Here is an 18665-nt window from a genome sequence, read left to right on the forward strand (position 1 = left end):
TGCATAACTTGTAAAACACATATAAACAGGTTTAATCGCCATGAGAATCAAGAAGCGTGATCATATATTCCTATAATCCATCCTGACAAAGGTTATACCCAAGCGTGCAGTTCAGGAATGATCTGCTCTTTGAACGCGTCCTGCCACCATTTCGAATTCCCTCAGTCCATCCCCCCACCCACCCCACCATTAACCACCGTTTGACCCGCTCCCTGGACACCCGACCGGTTAAGCTCCCATTTCCCGCCCTTTGCCTCTCCAACCGAAAAGAGGAAGTACTAGATATTATTTCATCTCTTCTTCGCTAGATACAATTTAGTAGATCATTATAATATTTTCAACGCCGTTTTAAAATTTATGATTTAATGTTGATTACCTCATACAACGTGTTTATGTTTAGTTAACAAGGAAGTGAAGATTTAATATTACAACGTAAGCTACCGCAGATTAGTTTTACTATACTCGTACTTGTATTAATAATGCAGAAAGTTACGTAATATGATACTAGTAATATTTCAAACTATGGAGCATCCAGACTGAAGCTATTATAAAATTAGGTAGTATTTAATTAAATTTGAATAACTATAAATAATACAATTATAAATTGTTTATGAATTATGTTGTTGAAATTGTTATAAAACAATTAAATGTGGTCACCTAAAATGGAATTAATAATTTCTAAAGATTTTATTAAATTTAAAAGGCAAAATTCAAATCTGCACTCAAGCAAAACCTTAAGGGATTTGAGTAAACTTTTAATTTTTGTTCAAATGAGTGATTGAAAGTTTACTCAAATTCCTAAAAGTTCAGCTTGTGTGCAGATTTCAAGTTTGTCTTTTAAATTTTATAAAATCTTTCGAAATCACTGATTCCATTTTAGGCGACTGAATTTAATTGTTATCTAACAATTTCAAACAACATAATTTATGAGTGTACTTTTCATTTTAAATAATTTACTTTTTGATAATAATTTGGGTTCTTTTAATTTTAAATAATTTATAACTACATCAAATACAACACAAACGATAATATATGTAGGGACATTTTATGTTGTAGATATCCAAATACTTGAAAAGCAGCAATCTGTCGGTGACAGAAGATCTGAGGGTGATAGATGTTGGGTAAGTAAATTATTTATAATATACAAATATCTTATCTAACTAATTATAAACTTATACGTAGGCTTGAGTTTCCATGTCAAAATACTTTCTAATGCAACATTTAATAGGACTCATCTTATTTTGTTAGATTAACAATCATTAACCATAACTATCATTAATAACGCTAATGGTCAGTCTGTCACTTAGGGCACTAGTTAAGTTTATCCTTTGTATGTATGTTCACAAGTTTCATGACTGTATCAGCATCATAAAAATCAATTACAATGATCCTTCCAATGAGATTTGGTTAAATGTTGGAAAATATACGTTTTCCATTTATCTCAAAAAGAAAGGTATACATACACTTTACGTAGTTAATATTTTGCTATCACTAAGGGGAATAGTACCATTCCTCTTGAGCCTATATCTATATTTTTATTTGTACTATGAGAAATAATTGAGCTATGCATTAGTAAATTCTGCATGTAACTTAATTTTGAATTATGTAGTGCATGTTTCTCAATGGCAGTTACCTGTACGTTAGTATCGGCAAAATATTTTAAGAAATATTTTACCTATAAGCTTCGTATTTTTCATGAGTTCGATTTCTACAAAATATATTGAATATGATGATTGAGGATAACTGTCCATGAGATTGCTATGATCAATAGCAAAGCTTGCAGGGGATCTCAGAGGGATATCTCGATAGCCAAATCACTTATGGTCTTAAAATTTTTCATGTATCTTCTTGTTTACATAGTTGACATCAAGGTTGATGATGTTGCGTATTCCTCCGTGGAAGTTGGTTGACCGATTGCGTAGTCTAAGTGACTAAATAATGTATTAAGTATAATGAATTTTAGAATTTTAATGTTGCATGAAAAACGGTTTAACATAGACAAAATTTAGCCGAAAATTGAATTTTCTGTTCTGGAAACTTTCTTCTGAGTTAACTAAAACTGAGTGTGATATTTTGAGAATGAATTCAGAAGTATACTTTATATTTTGTAAATTTAAGCTTTTATGGCGTTTTGTACATCTGTTTGAAAGGTTTACGCTGAATACCCCTTAACGAATCGAGATATTCTATGATAATTCAAGTGTATCTGGTCAAGATTGATTTTGATAATAGTGCATGTTCCCTAATGGGATTTAGCTGTTATTCATTGAATCGTATTTCTAAGGGAGCTATCAGGTGTTTTTCTTTCATTATGCTGAAGTAAATAATTTTCTGTGTGATTAGATACCTGTCACTAGTAAAAGCCTGAACATATATTGAGAAAAGGACTCAACTATAAAGAGCATTCAACCTTGCTTTAATTTTAACATTTGAAGAATAGTGACTAACCTAACTCACCTAACAGGTTCAGTGGTGAAGTTAGATTCCACTTCTGGGGGGGCAAGAGAGATGGCTCCAGGGTGCGCGAGTCACTCAACAGGCTGGTGCAGCGTGGTCGACTGGGGAACGTGAGTCTCGTGCCCACACACCTGGCCATCACTCAAGAGCACACCTTACACCTGCAGGTGGAACAGACCTTGAGCTACTCGTATTTCTATAATATTAACGTAATGCAGTCCTTGTAGTTCAGACCTAAGCTTACTGAGAAACCAAATTATTACCAACATATTCAAAATTAAAAATAACACCAAAGAGTATTTTAATTAAATAGTGAAGGTGCTTTTCGATATTGATAAAATGATTTCCGATAGTGATGAATTCAGTTTTAAGGAGGACATATTATTGAATGTGTTAATATAAAACCTTTTCACGACAAGCTGTTTTAATGATAGGTAATGTTACTTACAAGGGAAATGAGTTCGTGCATGAAAAGTTTTACAGCGCGTTTGAATAAAATATTATTACACCTAAATTTATTCTTAAAAAAGCACAGTAAAAAATCCATGAAAATAACCTAAGTGCTGTCGGTGTAGAATACTTAATAGTTAAGAGAGTACTAGTCAACCCACTAACATATTATGGCTATGGTATGAGATCACAAAGGATGGTTATATGTTACAGAGCGTTAGAGTTACATAACCGACCTATATTATGTAGGGGTATGAGTGTTGTATGGTTTATATTACACAGTTTAAGACTTATTCAGTTCAAATTGTTGTTGGTCAGGATAATGTTTCTCGTATTTCAAAGAGTTTACATTACAATTCGTGCGAGTTAACTACATTCGGCCTATAATAACCCGAAGAATGATTTAATGTAGGCCTATATTAAAGAGCGAATGAGTTAAGTACATCAGGCGTATAATACGTCATGAGGATGATTCATTTGTTACTACCGTTCGTGCTTGTAAACTAAATTTGGTGTATATTTTTTCCAGAGGATGAGTTCATGTGTAATGCAGATCTTGCAATTAAACTACCTCCGTCATATATTACTTCTGGAGATGAGTTTCTGTACAGTTTCTTTTAGAGATGATATTTTTCCAGAGCGTGAGAGTTAATCACCCCCGACCTATTATACGTCAAGGAGATGAGTTTATCCTCAGCTGTTCAGCACAGGGCTCCTCGCATATGATGTTCCGATGGTTTAAGGATGGAGCCTTTATAAATATCACCAAGGCTAGGAGGTGAGCAAGAGCAAGTTGGATAGCCTATTATGATATAAATATATATAAATACCATTTAGTTTAGTTTTAAACATTTTCTATATGTAAGTTTTTAATATGCAAACAGTCGTATCATATTTGGTCAATACAATATTTCATATCGAAGTTAGCACTAATAAGTAGTTTTAGAAAATTGTGTAGGTTCTAAGCTCACTAGTACACCATAACATTAGTTGTACATAGATTATGAGCGGTTTTAGAAGTAAAAAAATATTGTATTCAAATAAATATGCCTTGCTTTGTAGAGCTTGTACTTATAAAAAATTATAACCATTTAAATTGAGAAATAGCGATTAATATCTACACCGCATTTGTCAATCTTACAAATATTGTTATCCTATTTAGCGTAAGAAATTGTATATATATATATATATATATATTTCTTTTGTTTGATCTTTTGTTTGTTTATTTTAGTCTGTGTCTATTAAGTGTACTTGAAAAAGTTGTTAATTACAACAAAATATTGTACAAAATAATTGTAGTTTTCTTTTGAACTGCTTTAAGAAAATATATATATACATATATATATATATATATATATGTATATATATGTGTGTGTGTGTGTGTGTGTGTGTGTGTGTGTGTGTGTGTGTGTGCGTGTGTGTGTGTGTGTGTGTGTGTGTGTGTGTGTGTGTGTGTGTGTGTGTGTGTGTGTGTGTGTGTGTGTATCTTATGAATTCATAAGATACCAATGTCAGAATATTACTGTCAGAATAACTAGTAATCGAAAGGTTGTCTATGTATATGTATGTCACAAGTTTGTACGCTATTGGGTTTTCAACTGTAAAAAAAAACGTTGTATGTTCACATAAGAACATTTCTGATGCCAGTCCTAGAGGATTTTGCTCGAATATAATGTAGCACAGAAAAGATCAACATTTGTGTAATATGTATTTTTATGTTTCGATGCAATAAAGACGTTGAAATAGGTTCAAAAATGAGGATTCACTTTTTTATGCCGGTTAGTGTAATCTTAATTCATAATATCAAAAAGCAACCACACAACCGGGTGACCCAATATTTCATATGTTTTAGTAGCAGAACATTACTAACCGTAGGATAATGTCATTGTGGGTGTTAAGAGTTAAACTTAATCAATAGGTGAAAGTTTTTAGAGTTGATGGTACATCTTTTGTTGTACTCTTGTAAGCTTAAATATGAGGGAGTACGTTGTCCTGCCAAGCTTGACTAGTTGTTGTAACAATGCCTACTAACCCATCTCATGGTGTGTAAAATGGAATCCCGTGTTCAATCACCTATTAAAACAATCCTGAAAATACTGTATCTCCGACAATTTTCGATAATCAACTTCTCTCAGTAAGAGGGCTTGCTAGTAGACTACGCATTACAATAAATTGCGGAATTTAAATTTTCACGGCTAAATGTCCCGATTTATCTTCATCTGATGTGACTTTTCTCTCAGCAGAACATGTCAGGAATAAAATAAGACGTGATATTTGGTTTGTAACCGTAGCGAATCCTATTACATGCAACACATGGTTGTAGCGTACTCCTGCCTTGTATTTCCCTTTAAGTTGCTGGCTTATCAATACTATTGCGTATATGCAGGAATATGTGGACCCGACTGTTGCCGCTAGACTCAGCAGAACAGTACACAGCGCTGCTGGGTGTGGAGCGTGCTGACGTGCTGGATAAAGGGCGCTACACTTGTCAGGTCAGCGACTGGGGCTATCAGCAATGCAAGAGTCTACTGCTGGATGTGCTGACGCCGCCTCAAATCCATCTTCAGCCTATGAGTGTTACTCTGGAGAAGGTAATTTTAATGTTACCCTCATAACTCGATTGCAAATTTATACTTATTTTGTATTATTTTCTGTCTTTCTTTTCATTATTTATGGTTTATACATATTTTTTTACACTTGTTTACTAAATTATGCGAACTCCAAAGCCTTGCAGCTATATAGATATTAAAATGTAGATGAATCATTGCTTAAAAAGTGTTCGAATTATTGTCTTAAAAAGCCCGAAAAAAAATATTATCGAGAATGGAAATTTACATGTCTTTAACCATTCGTTTGGTACCACGTATGCAATTGAAAATCTTTTACTATTTAAGTTTTAACCTAATATAATGATTTTAAATTTGAATTCATGGAGATTTTATGGACATAGTTTAAAAATGAAACAAATACATTGCAACGAATCAAATTCCCAAATTTTTACAATTTTATATGCGTCAATGTCATTTTACAAAAACAAGCAATATGTAGGATTTTATCAATGGACTTAGTTCTAGCTTTACTTATAGCAAGATCATTAGGTAAAAACACAATCTAAATTTCTCCTTCAACTTTAAAAAATAGCCCATAAACCCCAAAAGTAACATATTTGAGTCTTGTATGTGCAAAAATAGTTTTCCACAATATTAGGAGTCGAATTATGAGGGTATTTTAAAGATATTTTGTATTTGTTCCTATAAAATAACGAAGTTGTTACTCCAGTGAATAAAATATTAGGTCTGTTCTAACTTAATAATATTTTAGGCACGTGCATTGTTCAATAAGAGGACTTTGGAAAAGTAGCCCAATAGCGTGTACTGAAACAATATTTTATTTTCTTTTATTTTTATTTTATTTGCATGCTTTATAACAGTATTAACCATTTACAATAAAGCAGTTATTACATATAAACAATTAACTGTGGGAATGTTCTTCACTCACTTCACTTTATATATGGTTTTAAATTATGTGATGACCATAAAAAAATTTTATTTACAGCCTATTGCCTGTAACTTATATAATCTATAACTTTTAACTTATAAGTTAACGAGAGAGAATAAATAAATCCATAACAATCCATAACAATAATAATAAATATATCAATGATAACAACAAAAAATGAGTAATAAAATTATGCACATGAAATAAATAGGAACAAACAATACAATTGGATGGAATATCAAACAGTTACAAACATAGATACAATAAAAATTAATTACAATGTACACAGCTGATTAATTAATTTAAACTTCTGAGGCATTTAATTCTAAATACATTTTGTGAGTCAAAAAAAAGTCTGCATTAGACCCTAAGCTCTGTATAAAATTGGACAACCTCATCACCCGGTAGAGCAGCGAGGAAGCGTGAGCCGTCGTGCGGCAGAATGGAACCGCGAAACAGAAGGTTGCTCCTACTGTTGAATGAAGGTACGCGATAAGATAAGACGGCCAGGCTAGTAGGATCGTCTACCACGCCTCGCACCAGCTTGTATAGGAACATCAGGCTAGCCACCCTCCTCCTCAATTCAAGACTCCCGATCCCAAACAGCCCCAACAACTCGTCATATGGAACTGGCGTACGTAAAAATGTTAAAGCATTTGAAAAATAAATACCTTAAAAATCGTTTTTTGAATTTTTTCTAACATATCTTGATATGTAATGTGAATAGGATTCCAAATAATGATATTGTTTTTCTAGCCCTCGACCTGACCAATGAACAATACATCAATATCAGAGTTTCAACATTTTTAAATTGAAACTTTGTCTAATAACAAACCCCATAATTCTACTAGCTGCTAAAGCACACGTATCTACATGACAGTTAAAAGATAAAAGTAAAGTCTATATAAATACCTAAATCTTTAATTTTTCTCGTTCACTCTAGATACTATTACTCCATTCAAAAAATAATCATTTTCTATGTAATTACGAGATCTTCTGAAAGTCATTACCTGACATTTTGATGCGTTAAAAAGGCATTTTGTTTACAATACTCCATCTAAAAAACGTTATTAAGATCGGCTTGCAGCTCGTCAGCGTCCGAATGTGACCTTATTTGCTTAAAATATTTTTAAATCGTCCGCGAACAAAAGAGTATTAGAAGAGAATATACAATTACTTATATCATTTATTAATATAGTGAACAGGCAAGGCCCTAAATTTGAACCTTGCGGAACTCTTGATTGAACATTAAAGGTTGATGAGCTGAAAACCATTATAAAAACAAATTGTTTTCCTATCAACAATGTAAGATTTGAAAAAATTTAAAAAAATTTAATGATATGCCATAAAAATGCAGCTTCTGCAATAAAATCTGATGATCGACTTTATCAAAAGCCTTGGCCAGGTCGAGAAACAAAGAAGCCAGTCTGAGCTCCAGAGTCTAGCCCTGAGGAGATATATCCTGTAAAATTTAACAAATTTGTGCTAACCGACCTCCCCGGAACAAATCTATGTTGTGCTGGAGAAATGTATTTTTTAAAGTGATTAAATAGAGATTTATGTACAATTATTTCAAATATTTTAGCTGATACATTCAAAACTGCCACTGGCCTGTGATTTAACTATTTCCGATCTTCTTCCGCTCTAAAATATAGGAGTAAATTTTGTAATTTTCCATTTGTCGGGGGAAAACGTTAGAGGTCAGACTTAAATTGTACAAAAATGTTAATGGTTTTACTAAAGTGTCCGCGCACCCTTTAAATAAAATATTGAGGTAGAAAATCAGACCCAGTGGTGTTTTTAGATTTTAACCTTTTAATAGCTTCCAGCACGTCATGTTCGCTAATGCGCGGAGAGGTAAGGCATGACACACCCGCCAGACACGGCGCCGCCGTCGCTGACTCTACACTCGGCTCCGCTGTATTATTTGTTATAAACCGAACTGAAATATTCTGCAAATGCAGTGGCGATTGTCATTCCACTATCTAGCTTGACTTCATTATATTCCATGACCATTAACTTACTATTTTCAGATCTCTTATTATTTAAAAACTCCAAAATTTATTACTGTCTCTATTAATTAAAAATTTCTATGTTATGCAAGTAATTATCGTACACAACCTTCATTTCACGCTTCAAAAAAAGACCTTTGATTCTTAAATCTATTATAATTTTCTAAAGAACCGTATTTTTTATATTTTCTCCTCAACCTTTCCTTTAGTTTCAAATTAAAAATAATTGATGGGGTGAACCATAATGGATACTTCGATCTTTTTTCTCTTTTCAGAGCACAAGATTTTCCAACTATTTCATACACTTGACTGTAAAAGCAATTTACTGCGCTATTTACATTTGGGATGGAATACAATTGAGACCAGTCAGCGGAAGATAAGTCTTGATACAATTGAAGAAAATTGGCCTTAACTGAAACAATAACCCGCTGGTCCGGTTGACCTTGACCTAAAAGATAAAGGAGAATCCACAACAATCCTCGCCTCAATAGCCGGGTGATAAGGGTCCTCCGTCATTAAGTGATCCTCACACCTGGTTACCTCTATCTTATCCATGTTGGAAATAACTAAATATAATGTTTTTTTTTGAAAATTGGAAATATTGTTTTTTAATTTAAGACAGTGTAAATCTAAAAATAGAGACAATTCCTTGCATAGGTTTATCACCAGTGATTAAGCTAGAATCTGATCCATATATTGGCAAGTTAAAATCACCTATGATCACTACGTTACTATTAACTGAAAACTGTATTTGCTGCAAAGAATCGTAAAAAGCCTGGTAAACCCCTAATGGAGATCTAGGTCTAAAATAAACTACACTAATATACAATACTTTTCCCTTATTATTTGAGATTTTTACCCAAACACATTCACAACCATTTACATTTACTTGACAGTTTATCTAATTTACTTGACAGTAGATCTTTAGACAAAGCTAATAAAACTCCCCCTCCTCCTTGTCTCCCTGTAATATCTAAATTTCTATCACACCTATATACATTAAAGTTATTAGAAAAGAGCTCTAATGAATTAAAACCTGATTGTAAATTAGTTTCTGTCAAGGCTATTATTTCGAAACTACTTGTCAATAAATTGCAAAAAAATGTATTAGTTTTAGTTCTGAGCCCTCTTTACATTTTGATAATAAAATGGAATATTCTATTGATTCTTTACCCATTTAAATTAAAAGTGAACAAAAAAGTCAATTCTGAAACATTAGTTTTCCAAAAGTAAATTAAGAAAAAAAATATTTGGGGGTAAATGTAGTAATAATAAATTATAAATAGTATAGTAACGTATTAAAGCTAATAAATATATGGTAGGGCCTATGCATGAGGAAACTATGGATTAATAAACTATAATAAATAATTAATAATAAATACACAGAATTCATTAATAAATAAGAATAAATATAGAGATTACACATAAATAATCCTTAATAGATATGAAAAAGTAACCCATTAAAGCTAATAAATGTATATTAGGGCTTTTGCACAAGAATACTATGGATTAATGAACTATAGTAAATAATAATTAATAAATATAGAGAGCACATAGATAAATAAATAAATAAATAAATATATATATATATATATATAATATATATATATATATATATATATATATATAGATATTACACACAAATAACGCTTAAAGAGGTATGAAATACGGTAACTTACTAATATTGTCTCTACATGCGTTGGAGATCCGTGGAAGACGTGATCTTGATGACCGGCGATCCCTTCTCTCGTCGTACAAAGATGGAGCAGTTGGTCGTCCACACTTGGTTATAACCCTTCTGCTTGTTGGTTATATGTACTTGTTTAATCTATTAAAGTCCTTCACTATACATTTTCAACTATACTAATAAATCCTTTAAATCTAAATTTGGGAATTTTTTACCATCACAACTAATTACCGTATATAAAATAATTAACTAACTTTTAAGACAAATTCCATTTGTCGTTTTGGTGTTTGTGAAACTGGAGCATACAGTACACTTTACTTGGTGTATAAATGTTACACTTAAAAAGTAACTGGAAACGATAATCGGTGGTTTATTACTACATATGATATCACACTCCATCAATGCTAATGGAAGTGAAAATGGGACAGACGGTTGCCAAAGCACTAATGTTATGATTGTTAAACCAACAGCAAGTGCCCTGTATTGTATTGTGTGAGTGAGAAGCAATATATTACAATTTCAATGTTCAGTTTAGCTCGAGTCAGTTAGTTAGATCCACATAGAATTAACCCTTCTCACCAAAGCTATGTTAATGTAGAATATGTGGTAACTCTACCGTGTCTAAAACATCGTAGTGCACTCTATTGTTCAGACAAAGAGAGCATTACTTCACATAGATTAGAATTTAATTTATAGTGTAGGTTTCTCAGATGATAAAACATTAGGAATAGTTTGATTTGAGCTTCTTCGTCACAAACTTTTATATCACTTCATAGAGATGTGGCTCCGAATTTCAGGGGCCAAGTCTGAAGTGATTTCTAATTTCAGTGACTGCAATAAGCAGAAGATAAAGTAGAGCTTAAACCCAATATTCATATTAAATTAAAACATCCAACTATAGCTACGCTATGCGTAGAGTATATAGCAGCCACCACTCTACTCGTACTTCTATAATAATAAGCATTATGTTAAAAAAAGTTGGATTGTCAACCGCTTTATTATTCATTAGGAATCCAGCTAACATAAAGTAACATAATATACCGTATTATTATTGACTTATGTCCTAAAGTTAACAGAGAAAGACGAAGTTGAATTGCTTTTCATTCTAAGATCATCTCCATTTCTTAAATTACTACGTACCAATATGCACTAATATTCCTAATGTGTTTACATTGTAGTAAAAGGTTAACTCGTTTTTATATAAGTTTTTTCCGATTCATTGCACTTTCAAGAAGTTAATTTTTTAACGCATTGGCTGATTGAAGACCTATGAAACCTTGCGGAACTTTTAGTAAAACGATTTATAAAAATTCCTAATAAAACTAATTGTTATTAAGGTATTTATTATTATTCCGGACATAGACAGAATGAGGACAAGTTTTAAAATTATATGGGGTTGTTAAGTTTAATCTAGGTTGGTTTTAATGTTAACATTGATTGCACGTTAATAATGTTACGTTGCACAATAGTGTAATATAGCTAAGTTTAAAGTACATATTTTGCATCTTAGTGTTTTTGTGAAACTTTGAAAATGCAGCTTATATCACATCCAGGATATTGTGGTGGTGGTTAATGCATTAAACCCGATCAGAGGAACCACCGATCGATACTGAGAAGCTAAGCCACGTTTGTGGTTACTTGCCCGTTAGTCCAAAAACATCTCTCTTTCATAGTCGATACACATAATAATCTCGGTACTCTCTTCGATGTTACAGCTCTCGATTCTCTTTGATACTGAGAGAGATAAAAAATGTGGAAGTGATATTCCAGCGCGTTCCGGTCCATTCGTTGACTATTTATCACCAATTTTATAATTATCGACTCCTCTTAATTCTTCTGCAGTTGCTTTAAAATTCTAATGCCTAAACTAACAAAAAGAAATGCATAAAAGAGTTTTCTAATAGTACATAAAACTCATATTGACGTATTATGTGGTGTATATTAAAAACCTAAAAATATTTCAACCATTTGTTCTGATGAAAATATACTAGAATGTCTCAAAGCGTGTAAGATTATGGCCACAGACATAAAGTAACGAGTAAAGTTTAGGAAGTAATCCAAACTCTTGGACAAGAAGCACGACTGGTGACATACTTTCTTGATGATAAAAGTAGCTGACTTTTATAGAGTTCTTCCAGTTCTAACTGTATGTTTATCAACCATTGTACCATCACCAATAGTTAAAACGGTATGTACTTATTCATATAACTCTACGCCTAAATTTTAGTTACTTTTATGAACTGGATAAACATTTTAATTGTCAACAAAGCATCAAACTCAGTTGCGATATATATATATATATATATATATATATATATATATATATATATATATATATATATATATATATATAGGGACTATATATAAATCGATTTTCGTGATATTTATAACGATTCTATATGATATTTCGTGATAACAGCCCAGTGTAGCTATAAGGGCATAGTAGTGTGTACAATGCACCATTTAAACACCCTAATGTAGTACATTGAAATCAAGGCTATTAATAGTTACCCTAGCTAACCTCTAATACATATGTTTAGATTTTTTTATGATAGAAACAAGTGCATTTAACAGAAAAAATACATACAATCATATAAACATGTTTTCTTGTTTCTTGTAAATTGCAATTAAATAATTCTGTACCTGTTATTTGAAACTTCAAGTATATTTTGGAGGACAGAACTCAGGACAACTTCAATGTAGACTCTAAAACATTGTACTAGTATCTTTGAAAAATTAATGTCGTCTATGAATTTTCTGTGTGGATTCTTTGTACTACAAGACGGACTACAAACAAAGTCCAGTGACCCTTTCTACGATTGCGCGCAAAACAGTTCAAATGATTTTACGTAACAAACCTGGTAGTACATGCATTTTTTCTGTCTGTCTGTGAACAGTATCTTAGAACCGGACTGACCTTATATACTGTACATTTAGCATACATTTTATTTCTATGAAGGAAATATTGAGTTGGATGATGGTGCACGTTATTTCATGTGATGTGGCTAAGCGTTAGCGGATATGTTTACATTGGTCTTATGGGTAACCAGGATAAAAGTTTTAAAGAATAAATCAGTTTTTAAACACACTTAATAGAACTATATCAAATTTTAATACTTGACATTTGCATTCATAGAAATAAATGAAACAATAGAGTAAAAATCCAACAGTAAAAGTGGATATCAAAGTTTAATTGCAACACATCGGAGCTTTTATTATTCGATTACTGCTTTGAAACTCAGCATAATGAACACAAAGTGAGTGTACTACGGCAACTTTACATTTTACTTGAAAATGTATTTCTATACTTTTCTGTACAAGGCTTAAGCGTAATTGGAAACTATCACTTTGTAGGATGTAACAATTTCTCTCTTTTCCATCGGGAGGATGTAAATATCTACTCTCAGCATGTCCGCTTGTCTACAGGAAATTTAAAGAGTGTCATCATTTATCTTGACATTTTCCATGCAACTATACCGAGTCTTATGTACACCAAGTGACACGTGGTTCCTAATTGAAGTTAAATTAAGTTTTAATAGTAAAAATACATATATTTTTATCTTAAAATTATATTTTATTAAACTCTGAACAGCGATGAATGAAAAAGAAACGGTAAAATAATCGACGGAATGTAAGTAACATAAGTTAATGGTTTAAATATTCCATCAGAATAATGTTTATGTACAGAGTGATATAAATAGAGTAAAGCTTGTTGAATATACTTAATTAGGTAAAATAAACATAACAGTTGTTATAATACTATGATTTCATTTTATGCAATTTCTTGTAAAGAAATATATCGTCAATAGCTTAAAAATGGCGCCATTTTAAATTTATAGAGCTACATTACATGACAAATAATATAAAAAAATTGAATGTTTCAAGCCAAAAGAATTAGTAATTTAAAAAAAGTATGTCTTACTTGTTATTAACGGGTCATAATTATCGGATGAAATGGGTCTTTGCTACACTTGTGTAATCCAATTCATAATTATGATAAAAATTCAGACAGAGGTAGGTATGCTAAACGAAGTGAAATAAACTATAGTATTATGTTGGAATGTATTATTTTGTAGTATTATATTTAATGTAATGTATTATATTTAATGTACAGTAGTATTATTGTGTTATTATCGAATGTAGTTTTTCTGTCAAACCATATCCTTAAATAATTTACCTCTTTTTTGAGGACCCTATCAGAATAGACTTAACAATACTTTACAATGCGATTGGATTACACGGCTGATTATTATTACAAGAAATTAATTAATTATAAATGAAAGTATCTTATGGCTTGAAACTTTATGATACTTTTAATTGGTAAATATATTCTTAGCTTTTACTAAAATGTATGGTTTATTTCCTTAGGGAGACAACGTAACGGTCAAGTGCACATCTCCTAACGAGCCCCATCTAGAGAGTAATTTTGGATATAGCTGGACCAAGAACAACGCTCTTTTCAAAATGACACCCGACCAAGAATTTTGGGAAGACTTGTACCCTGGAGGCAGTATCCTGAGGGTCTCTAATATTCAGGTGAGATAAGGGTGTTAAAAATTATAATTTTTCAAAACTAGGGGTATATTAAGGTAACCTTTCATTCACTAATTGTTACCCTTACTTTTGGTGTTCTAGAAGTCAGCAACGTACAGCTGCCACGTGCATGGCAGTGTTAAGTCTGTATCGCAGAGTGTGAGGGTGGAGTTACTGAACCGCTCGGTGGTCCCGTGGTGTGAGGGTTCGTCGCGGAGTCCGCACGATGGGTCGGGAGTCCGGTGGCCCAGGACGGGCCCTGGAGGGGTGGCCCGTGTTGAATGTCCCCACCACTACTCGGGAGTCGCTACGAGACTTTGTCTGCTGGTGGACAAGGACCAGGCTGTCTGGCAGACACCAGATTTCTCGGATTGTGTAGCAGACAAAGTCGCTGCTATTGCCGATAACGTAAGTATCAAAAAGTTATTTTTATATTATTTTCTACTTTGATATATTGGATAATTAAGAAAATTAAAAAAAACCTTTAAAAAATATTAAAATTTTTTTATAAAGATTGTTATTCTAAAAGCAATCGATGGTACCGGTATTCGAGTCTAAAATTATAGGATGGTTTTTAATTAAATAAAGCATGTATCAAATGAATGGTATAAAATTAACAACAGTGACATATATAACGAATTTTTTACATATTTTTATAGCACTTTGTTCCTCTAAAATGTTTTTACCCGAAATTCGTGATCCAAGAATGAGTAGTTTTATAGCTATTTTAAAAGTTGCTTGACCCAATTGAACAATATCTGTAGAATTTTTTTTTCTTTTTAACAATGACGGCCTACTCAAATTTGTAACTTTTCATTTTTACTAAAACTTACAGGTGGTTATCAGATGTTTTGGTAGTTATATTACGCCTTGTAATATTGTGTTGTCAGCACATTTAAGTGCAATCTAATGTATTCGTAAATTGTGTAGTAAAAATGGAAAAGGTTGTAAGTGCCAAAAATAAAAAAAATGACTTTTTCGGTGAAAAGCGAAGTAAAAGCCAAGCGTAATAAGATAGACAAGGTAGTAAGTGCCAGAAAAATTGCCCCTAGTTTGTAGAGCAGTCGGAAGATGTCAGCACCGTGTAAGAGCCGTGCGGGGTTGAAGTGGAGAACGATGTAAGTCCACCCGCCATGATGTATGTTCCTTGTCTATTCCGTAGTTATTTGCTGTTGCCGGGCGGGCAGTGACGCTACGCATGCTCGCCGCTTTTACGTTTTTGTGTTGTTTTTACGTAGTGATTATTTTATTTAAGTGTGTTGCGTGTAACAGGCGTTGAAGTATTTATTAGTGCAGTGTTCTATCTTACTAAAAATGGAAGCACCTCCTGTTCGTAAGAAAGTTCTAGTGGAGAGAAGACGAAGGGCTCGGGAAAAAGGAGACAGTTATGTTACTTGTAAAGGAAAGACTATCCCCGCAAAAAATCCCCCACCTCCTGAACGAAGCTGTTCATGTAAGTACCAATGCAAAAACTTGAGTAACGAACAAAAACTGATATTGTTTATGGAATTCTACAAAGTTGACGAAAAAAGCCAGGGAACATATTTACTCAACCACATGCAGATGCTACCTATTGCCCGTAGAAGACACGGGAATTACGATGATCCCAGTGAGAGTAGACGCACCCTGCTCGTTTGCATACAACATTCCTGATGGTTTCTGGCAAAAACATACAAATTTGCAAAAAAAACTTTAAAGAAATTTTTGCTATTTCTGAAAGGAAGTTGATTGGTTTTACAAACTAAAAAAAAAAAAAACAGGATGCTTGATTTTCGAAGACAAAAGAGGGAAAAACCCCTGGATCAAATGAACACAAGGTGAAGTATACAGAAAATGACCGTAATCTGGTTAGGTGTCATATAAATTCTTTTCCCAAGATACGAAAGCCATTATTGCCGAAAAGTATCAAGCAATGAGTTTTTGTCCCCAGACCTGAACAAACACAGAATGTTTATGGCATTTTAAAACCCAATACCCTACAAGTCCAGTCAACTATAGTTTTTTATACAGAAGTATTAAAAAAAGATTTCCCAAAACTCAAGTTCAAGGCTCTTGCAGCTGATACTTGCAAAAAAATGTGATCTTTTTAAAGTGCAGATTTCATCAACGACCAATGAAAGGGCAAAACGGGAAGTTAAAACTAAACAAGAAATTCACCATCGAAAAGCTGAAAAAGGCCCATGTCTGCATGAAAGAGGATATTACTTTGTCCCAACTTCCAACTGGTACCCGCTACAACATTATGTATGGACTTGCAACAGGTGATGTTCGTGCCCATGCTTACCCATAAGCACCATGTTTTACTGCAGACAACTTTCTTGCTATAATCTAGGAATACATGTGGGGGATAATGACTCAGCGTTTATGTGTATGTGGCATGAGGGCATCGGAGGTCGGGGAGCCAATGAAATAGCTTCTTGTCTGTTTAAAGTTGCTACTGTTCAAGGCCATTTTTCTCGGAGAAGACTTGTAATATGGTGCGACAACTGTGGTGCTCAAAATAAAAACAGGATGCTCTTAATGGCAATTATTTACCTAGTTCACAAAGGGTTTTATCGCTCTATTAACTTGAAGTATCTTGTAAGTGGGGCACAGTTATATGAACTGTGACAGAGACTTTGGCATTATTGAAAAACGCCGCAAAAATGCAAAAGCAATGGTTCCTAAAGACCTGGAAGATGTAGTTGCAAGTGCAAAATTTAAATCCCCCTTCACAGTTGTTTCTATGAAGAACAGAAGACTTTATAGATTTTAAAGGTCTTGCAAATCAGTTCATTAACACAAAAGATCTAGCTATCAGCAAAATTTCCCACTTCCGAGTTTCTCATAAGAATCCAAGCACAGTGAAGGTAAGCGTCAGTTTTGGCACTTCAAGATGATGGTATGGTAACATGGAACAAAGTTGACGTCTTAAAGAAAAAGGCCGACCTTGGCAATCTTCCCGACTTAAAGGACTTGCCAAAAATCCAGTTTAAATCAAAAATCTCACAAGAAAAAGAAGAACGATCTGATAGGAATGATAGACTACATAGAAAAGGCAGAAGACAAGCAGTTTTATAGAGATCTTCTGGCAGCAGACACCGTTCCTGATGGTGTCATGGAGGTGGATGCAGACATTGAAGACAAGGACTACTAGTTGTATTAAAAGTAAGGTATTTTAATGTACAAAGTCCTAGAGTTAATAATATATTAAAAATAATATTAATAATATTACGTATATTATGTAAACTTTTTTCAGAAAGTCAAGACTATGACTAAAAGTGTTTTTATCTTTTGTACGTATTATCATGTATCCTTGTAACATATTTTGATGTTTATGGTGTACATTAAACGCTTCTAAACAATACTGGAACTTACATCCTTTTTTTTAAACTAACCCTTCACTTACATCATTTATTAAATAAAGAAAGGCACATACATCCTTTTCCACAAAAAAACCGATGAATGCTCTTTTTCCATATTTTTTTTGGTTTCCACTTATATATTTATAGCAGAAAATTGTATTATATGTTATTCCTATTGATTTTATATTTTTATAAATATAAAAAATATTTTATTAGTAAATATTCAATGTTTTAGACATATTTTATTGAATACTGAAAATTTTAGTTTCTGGCACTTACAACCTTTTTCCATTTTTACTACACAATTCATTTTTTATAAAACCAGTAGATAAATATCACGATTTTACTTACCCTTTAATCCTTAAAATAATTCACTCTATAGATAATTCCAATGAAACTCGATTAGTAAAATTCCCTGGAATGTAACAAATGTAATATTGAAAAAATCCCCTAGGCAAACATTCCCTTATATGCGTTAAATATTTTAGGACCACTTAAATCAAATGTGTTGAATGTGAGAAGTTAAGTTGCGACTGTAAATTTACATTAAAATTGTAATAGAAACAATCAAATTGATTAGCGCTAGTATGGACCATGTACTCCAAAATTGTGTATGTATATGCCATAGAAATTACATACTGCCGCATATCTTATAGTTTATCCTAATATGTCTTAACTATTAAT

At 32.6% G+C, this 18665-nt stretch overlaps 1 protein-coding gene across 1 annotated transcript in view; it reads left to right on the forward strand.

The window, feature by feature from the left end:
- LOC124368138 overlaps positions 1-18665 on the forward strand; it is a 78288-nt gene that overhangs the window by 39961 nt on the left and 19662 nt on the right. Inside the window, exons 10-15 of the mRNA XM_046825414.1 lie at positions 1057-1121; positions 2465-2624; positions 3546-3685; positions 5294-5498; positions 14473-14640; positions 14740-15045. Of these exons, the coding sequence (XP_046681370.1) occupies positions 1057-1121; positions 2465-2624; positions 3546-3685; positions 5294-5498; positions 14473-14640; positions 14740-15045 (1044 nt within the window). The remainder of the gene's footprint in view (positions 1-1056; positions 1122-2464; positions 2625-3545; positions 3686-5293; positions 5499-14472; positions 14641-14739; positions 15046-18665) is intronic.

The sequence above is a fragment of the Homalodisca vitripennis genome, chromosome 8 (genome assembly GCF_021130785.1).
Source record: "Homalodisca vitripennis isolate AUS2020 chromosome 8, UT_GWSS_2.1, whole genome shotgun sequence".
NCBI classification, from domain to species: Eukaryota; Metazoa; Arthropoda; class Insecta; order Hemiptera; family Cicadellidae; genus Homalodisca; species Homalodisca vitripennis.